This window comes from Galeopterus variegatus, unplaced genomic scaffold, assembly GCF_000696425.1.
Source record: "Galeopterus variegatus unplaced genomic scaffold, G_variegatus-3.0.2 Scaffold6184, whole genome shotgun sequence".
Taxonomy (NCBI): domain Eukaryota; kingdom Metazoa; phylum Chordata; class Mammalia; order Dermoptera; family Cynocephalidae; genus Galeopterus; species Galeopterus variegatus.
Window position 1 is genome coordinate 51,451 of NW_007732295.1, and position 8,384 is coordinate 59,834.

Genomic DNA, 8,384 nt, shown 5'->3' on the forward strand with positions numbered 1-8,384 from the left:
TTAAAAATAGTAATCATATTTATTTTGTCTAGTAGTACCTGGAAAAAATACTTCTTAAGTAAAAATTATATAGCATAGAATAAAAAGTTCTTTTCTTGACCTAGAAGGACTCTCTGGTCTTAAGGGGTGGAGTCCACCTCTCCAACTCCTCTGCCACTCCATGCCTTCTGACGTGTTCATCACCACATACCTACGCACAGCTCCTTAAAAGTGTTACCCTATTTCATGGCTTGTGATTGCTGTGCTTTCTGCATCCAATGTCTTTCCTCTCATGTGTTTCATAGATTGCTACCATCTCAGGGCCTACCTAGGAGAAAAAAGCAACACAGTAATTTGAACAAAAATTTAATACAAAGAATTATGAAATAATAATGGGATTAGCTACTAATGGGAAAAATAACTCTAAAGAATATAGGAATAGTGCATGTAAGGAGAAGCTCTCATATCTAGGATTAAGGCAGAGTTCCTAATGAACGAACACATGGAATAAGGACACCCTCTGCCACTCCAAGGCCATACTTCACACCTTGTTGAGAGTGTTTTGCTGTAGCCTGCTGGATAAGTTTGCTGAGTGCCAGAGAAATAGCTTGCCAAGGAGGAAAACACCTACCAGAATTCCAGCAAAATTTACATGAAGCCAGCACAGAAGTGCTGCTGAACTTGCATGGGATTCTCATGAAACCTGCCAAGAAATTACCTGTGGGGCTGTCACTGAACCTTGCTGGAGGTGAGTCTCACTGGGTGTCCCACGGCCACACCTTGTTGAGAGTGTTTTGCTGTAGCCTGCTGGATAAGTTTGCTGAGTGCCAGAGAAACAGGTTGCCAAGGGGGAAAACACCTACCAGAATTCCAGCAAAATTTACATGAAGCCAGCACAGAAGTGCTGCTGAACTTGCGTGGGGTTCTCATGAAACCTGCCAAGAAATTACCTGTGGAGCTGTCACTGAACCTTGCTGGAGGTGAGTGTCACTGGGTGTCCCACAGGTCAGTCAAGCAGTGCAGGACAAGAAGTGCAGAAAACATACCTGAACCAGGAAGAGCCTCTTCCTCCTGCAACGTCCTTGTAGTACACTCTACTGACAAAGATCATATCATGCTAGCTGACAAAGGGGAAATGTTTCAGGCTCTAGATTCAGATTCTAGGTCTATAGGGTCTAGATCCAGGATCACAAATTGGGCAATGAAGTGTGGATTTGGAGCTAAGAACCAATAAAGTGATAACTGGCACACCCTATCCCTCTGACTATGATCTTTCACAGGTATACTCTACACATGTTTGAACTTCCAAACAACAATAAAATGACTCTGTTTCCACCCAACAAGCCAAAGATGTTCTTTGAACAAGTGAGGAAGTTCTCATCCTTTTACCAAAATGAGGAGGCCTATAGTCCTCAAAGTCGGTCTATGAATCTCTGGGTATATTAATCACTTCTAAAATTCAGAGGAAGTTTTGTTGTTTATGCTATTATGTACAGACTAAATAAAGTTAATAAAGTTAATCTTCAACAATTTGTATATAAAATAATTATGTGTCTTAGTCCATTTCTGTTGCTTATAACAAAATACCCAGAACTGGGTGATTTATAAGAAAAACGAAATTTATTGCTTACAGTTTCTGAGCCTAGGAAGTCCAAAGTCCAGAGAATACATCTGGGGAGTCTTCTTTGGTGGTTGCTTTATAGCAATGCAGAGGTAGAGTACAGACAGCAGAGAGACTGACCTCCTCGTATGGTGTGAAAGAAAGAGAAGAAAATGGTAGCATGTACAAAGGAACACATACATATAAAGACCAATAGAAAATATAAAATGCTACTACATTTCTTGATTCCAAATTTGGTTATGAGGCTGAAATTGAAACAGACAGCTTCTTTTTTATTACCCGTCTTATATTTTGTCTGTTCTCAGCCTTGACCTCAGTGGACTGGGATTATTTACCTGGTGGAGTGACCCAAATCTTCATTCTCAAAGGTTCTGAGTTCTCAGTAATCCTGCCTTTTTATTTGTTGCCACAGTTTTTCATTAACCTTTACTTTGGGGTATGAAAGCACCAAGAGGCTCACCAGAAAATCCCTGGATTCTGGACATAATCCTCTTTGTACATACTGTGTAGCAGTCACCCAACTCCCCGCTGGAAATTGGTATCAGTCCAGCCTGTAGAGTAACCTCTTTTTTGACTTGTTGGTTCAGAGACCTATGAAGCCCCAAATGGCCACATGGCAGTTTAATCTTCCAGTTCAGTGGAACCGTTGTTGTGTCTCCTGGTGGAAGAATTCCTCCTTTTAGAGAATAAGACCTCCAAAGCAACACAGCTCAAAGTTACAAATACAGAAAGCAGAAATTCTGCTACTAGATTACTGGTAATAATAGTGAGAAGATCCACTCGCAGCCCACTTCCTTGATGCCTGGACCCATGCGTTCTGGCTGCGGAGGAGACAACACCTCATAATGGTCTCTCATATAAAGAATATAGTACATCTTACAAGACAGAACCTTACCTTTTCAGGATGTTTTCAAGTTGGTGCCATAACTGAATCAATAAGACATTGCACATTTCAACGGGCTGGCCACTTGTGAATGATGGGGTATGTGTTAAGACTAAATAATTCCATGGGTATATGCCAATGCTGTAATCCTTTGCAGTGCAAATAGTTTTGTTCTCAGAAGACACACCATGGGAATATTTGGTAGATTAGCCATTCTGTGAGTTCATGATGATGCCAGCAGAAGCCTTGTAAGGAAGGAAGAAAAATCCATATGGATCCATATGCAAGTGTATATGTCTATTCCAGTGAGGACAAATCTCAGCCAAGTTCATGATGGAAGAGGTTCAATGCACCCAACATTTCACCAGATTTCTGGCCATTCCTCCTGAGGAGTGACATCACATGAGGAGCTCAGGATTAGTTTCTGTGGTTGACAGATTAGGCACTCAGCAGTAACATTAGCTAGGTCAGCCTTGATAAGTGAAACTCTATGCTGTTGAGGTCATGCATAACTTTCATTCCTGCCAACAATGCCATTTTGTTCATGAGATCATTGAGCAAGCACAGGGGTGGGTGGAGGAGTATGTTGATATAGCCATAGAGTGCATCATTTTGTTCATTATAAGAGCTTCCACTGAAGTGGTTTTCCCTTGGTCAATATTCACATGGAGCATAATTATCTTGATAGTCTGTGCCCATCCTGAGAGGTACATTCACATGCCTTCTCCCTAGATTTCCTTGTAATCAATCAGTCTTCCAATTCTGTTTCTTCCAAGTCTCTTACCATCCAACAAAACCATTAGCAGCTGCCCATGAACCAATGTAGATCAGCACTTCTGGCCACCTCACTCTAGATAATGTGGACAACCAAAATATATCACTTAAAATTTTGCCCATTGGAGGGATTTTCTTTCACCATTGTTCTTCCGTGGGATTGCAGAGCTAGTTTTGTGTGGTGACAGTATAATGTGCAAATCCATATAAAAAGTAGGCTTTATTTTTTTGTTGTTGTTCTTCAGTCAATTAGTTGTAAGGAACTCCCCAGAGACTATAGGCATGAATTAATGGAGAGGTGACAATACAAGAATATTTGGTGTCCAAGGAATCTGAGCCACCTTCTCATGCAACTAAGTGTACATTCTGGATCTGCTGATGTGATCTCTTATTTACCATTTCCACTTCATGATAGATTGCTCCTAGACATGCCCAACAGCACGGCTAAGTAGGCCAAACAACGCTCAGTTCATAGTAAAAGTTCAGTGTGTATGGTCACTAATTTTCTTAAGTTAGATATTCAGACTTTACCAAGGACAATTACCAAGCCAGAAGCTGTTTCTCAAAAGAACAGTTATTTGAAGATAAGGGAATATATCCACCCCAAGTATAGGAGACTATGCTGTGATTTTTCCATTTGTGCTTCCCATAATCTCCACCCAGCATTTCTATTTATCATGGGGACTTCAAGTATCATTGCTGGATGTGGTGGGTCACGAGACCAGTGCAGTAGGAGATTGCACTGATGCCTGCACTTGCTGTAGAGCCTCCTGCTGCTCTGGCAGATTTACAGGTGACTCCATAAATAGGTCATAGTAGCACATCGACCTGTGGCATGTGTTTCCTCAAAAATTCGAAATGTTCTACCAAGTGTTGCGGCCCTCTCTGTGGTAGGTGTTGTGGGGCACAGCAACTTGTCTTTCACCTTGGGGAAAATATGTCCACATTCTGTGGGTGAAAATACACTGAAGTGACAAAACCTTGAATTTGGGGGGCATTTTGGGGGGAGGCATTAATTGTTTTACCTAGTGATCTGATAGTTCAATTTTCAGCTCAAATGGCTCCTTATAGTTTCAGCATCTCATGACTTACAGAGCTACACCCTCACCTCCTTTCTAAGGACTATGCAATACATATATTTTTAATCCTGACTCCTACTACATGCATAAAAACTTTTTCTGCCTCTTCTTCCTATTGGGCTGAATGCTTCAGAGAAGGGCCATTGTGTTCTCTCTGATTTTTACCTAACCGTCTAACACAATATCCTGTTGTTTAAGCCACCCAATTTGGTATTTGTTACGGCAGCCTTATCAAACTAATACACTCATATCATCCCTCTGTAAAGGTAGCAGTGGGCACATGACTTGGGCTCCAACAATTAGGTACATCATTCCTGAACTTTGACTCAGGACTTACTTATGCAAAATAGGAAAGATTAGGAGTTTCTTTTTTGGGGAGTGGTGGTCATTGCAACGAGCCGGAAATGAGAGTTTGCAGGGCAGCAGGGCAGTGAAATTGCAGCTGCATACATAGTTCTGTATGAGCAGCCTTTCAGGCACAGCCTTCAGTGTCTGGAGCTCAGAACAGGACCCAGTGGGATACGCACAGGAATAGTTCTCCAGAGTGATTTTCTGGTTCCTGACTTGACAGATTTTGAGTCCAGTTCTCTGACTCTATTGCAAATTATGAAGCAAACCAAATATTCATTATTTTTTTCCTTTTATGCTTAATTCAGCCAGAGTCAGTTTCTGTTGCTCACCAGTAAGAACCATGACTTCTTTATAATCTCATTCCAGCACTGGGTAATTTTTTTTTTTTAAAAAAAGGATGCTCATAGATATATTATTAGAGGTTGCAGTAACTGTAGAAAACGTAACAGTGCTTCTCAGATGTATTCTGTAAATGTGGGTGCCAACATTCTTCTTGGCGTTATTATCTGAATTAAACTTTATCTGTTCTTACTATTAGCCAGAACTAGAGTTCGATAAAGGCAGAGAAAGGAGCAGCTTTGTCATTTCTTCTGAATCAGCTCTGGGCATCCTCCCTACTCCAGAGCACATTCCACCAGCAGGAGGATGTGGCCACCACAGGATGGCAGTGCGCCCTCTCGCGGACTCACTTGGTTTTACATCAGCATGTGGGTGTGCTCAGAGCAAAGGCTTGAGCTCGCCTCTGACTGGCTAGGTAGGAAATCTGAGACACTGGGAGGCAGAAGGACTAGCTCTTTTGACTGAGGAATCTGGCTCCATTTCAGGCCCCAGAGCTGTGATCTCAACAAGGAAGAATGGAGAACCTCCTGGAAAGGGCTTTGGTGATTCTGTGGCTTCAATTGGCCAGTAAGTTGGGGCAACTGGTAATGGGAACAGGGACCCCAAAGTTCAGAGTCCACAAAACTGAGGGGTAAAGTCTTCTTGTTAATTTGAGAATGTAATTTGAACATGTAATGACTGACTCCTGGTCTCCGGCCTGTGTTTCTGCCTAGGGGTGAACAGCCAACAAGGAGAAGAGAATCCTCAGATCCTGAGCATCCAGGAGGGTGACAATGCCACCATGAGCTGCAGTTATAAAACAAGTATAAACAACTTACAATGGTATAGACAAGATTCAGGAAGAGGCCCTGTCCTGCTAATTCTAATACGTTCAAATGAAAGAGAGAAACACAGTGGAAGACTAAGAGCCACGCTTGACACCTCTGCCAAAAGCAGTTCCCTGTCCATCATGTCTTCCCAGGCTGCAGACACAGCTGCTTACTTCTGTGCTATAAATGCACGATGTTCACCAGGCACCTGCAACCCCTACACAAACCCTGCCAGAGCTGCCTCTTAAAAGGACTAGCAGTGGGTAGAGTTGGTGGCTTTGTCTTCCCGTGCAGGAGAATCTAGAAACAGCTGGCAACATGAGAGTGAAAAAAAAATTTTTTTTCAGGGGGAAGCATCTTGGATTAGGGCAAAGAGCATGGGATTTGGAATGGGAATCTGAAATGCCAGCTTCAGATCTGCCAATCCTGGTTCTATCATTAGGCCTATCATCAGTGTAGCAGTCTTCAATTTCTTCATTCGAAATGAAGGATTTGGATCAATGAGCCCAAAATATTCCTCAAACTCTAATTTTATCAGAAATAAAAGTAAGCTCTAGACACTGGGGAGGATGAGGAAAAACTGCTCAGTTATTAAAAGGTCTCATCTGTCCTACGTGCAGCCCTCTCCCCACCCTAAGAATTAGGTAGGTCTTTGAGATGCACAAGGTAATTCTTACATTCCTCTAATTCCCGTATAGGAAATAGTAGACTTATCAGGCATTAGATATAGAGAAGATCTTAGAACTTTTTAAACCAAACTTTTCATTAGGCATCTATACTTAACAATAACTGATTGTATGTTCTCACATGGCCAGAAGAGAGAAGGTCAAATGTATTCATAACAAAGAAATTATAAATTTTTGCAATGATGAATATGCTAATTACCCTGATTTGATCATCACACATGTATACATGTATTAAAATATAACTCTTTTTTATAAGAAATACATTTTTTAATTTATTTTCTTCATTTACATGTTTATTGGATACAGCTTGTTGTTTCAGTGCGCGTATATGTTGTATAATAATCTAATCAGAATAGTTAGCATATCTGTCACCTAAACATTATCCTTTCTAGGGCAGTGAAAATAATATGTATAGTTCATGTTGTTATACATTAATCCAAACCCATAGACTGTACAACACCTAGAGTGAATCCTAATGTAAACTATGGACTCTGGGTAATATCGGTGTGCTAATGTAGCTAATTAATTATAACAAATGTACCACTCTTGTGCAGAATACTGAGAATGGGGATCTGCAAATGTGTGGGGACAGGGTATATAGGAAATCTCTGTAGCTTCCACTCAATTGTTCAGTTTTGCTATGAACCTAAAACTGCTCTAAAAAAAAAATCAGAGATCAGGTCACTATATTTATGTGGGTCTATTTCTGGGTTCTCTATTCTGTTCCATTGATCTATCTGTCTATTCTTTCACTAATATCACACTTTCTTGATTACAGTAGCTATAAAATAGGTTTAAAGATATCCCCACCTATAATGTTAAAAATATTGATTTATGAGGGATAATAATATTTAAAATGTTCATGAACCTGGTTTTATTGGAAATACATAAACTTATGGACCTATATCTATAGGATTGAACCGTAGACCCAATATTTAAGGCTGTGAAGAGTTTTCTCACTGTGATGCAAGGGGGAAATGGCAATAGAGACTAAACTCTACTGGTATTTTCAATAGGATTTCTACTGTTTTTAATAATTCTTTGGCTACAGAGTTGTGTGTTTTGGGGGGTTTCCTTATCCTAAATTCCACCATAATTAATGTGTGTGGTTTGGAAGAGCAGAAATTTCAGGAACACACATATTGAGTTAAAACAGAAATTCCTGTACTTCAGCACTAGGTAGAATTTTCTGAATGTATTTTTGTTTACATATACTCTCTTGCACACACGCATGTAAAATGTGTGTGAAAATATATCTGTATGTATTTTTTCCCTGCTGTTACTTGACATGGCATACACACTTGACATATTTTGTGACTCAGAAGGCATGATGTGAAATCATTCATTAACAGTAAAATGTTTCTTATGTAATGTTTGCTGAATTCCATAACTAGCAAGGTAGAAACAAAGACTGAGACTAAAAGTTTTGCCTTCCTGATAGAGAGTCAAAATTTTGTTATTCTTTTCACTTTGATTGTGTCTGAAGAAAAGAAGTATATATAAAGCCAAAAGGTGCATAATTATGTTATCCCACATATTCACTGTAGTTCATAATAAACTGTATTCTATTAAAGTCCTACATTTTCCATCAAAGAAGTATTGACTAAACAGGATCCAATTTGCCAATATTTATTTCCAGTGTGATAAGTTATAATGAGACAAAACAGGTGTTCAGGAAAGTCTATCCTCTCCCACCTATTCAAGAATCATGTGATATGACCCAGGCAAACTCATCCTATATCTGCTGTGTTTCCTGTATGGGGCAGAAGCATCACACTGTCTGGTAACTTTGCTTGTACCTCTTGAGCACAGGGTGGATTTGAGAAAGAATAGAAGATTTCACTCAGGAGAACATCTACCAAT

At 40.1% G+C, this 8,384-nt stretch overlaps 1 gene segment (V, D, J or C); it reads left to right on the forward strand.

The window, feature by feature from the left end:
* The first annotated feature begins 5,541 nt into the window (after nucleotides 1–5,541).
* Nucleotides 5,542–6,083, forward strand: LOC103605934. The segment is given in 2 exon segments: nucleotides 5,542–5,593; nucleotides 5,740–6,083. Coding segments are annotated over 2 exon segments (396 nt in total).
* Nucleotides 6,084–8,384: the final 2,301 nt, after the last annotated feature.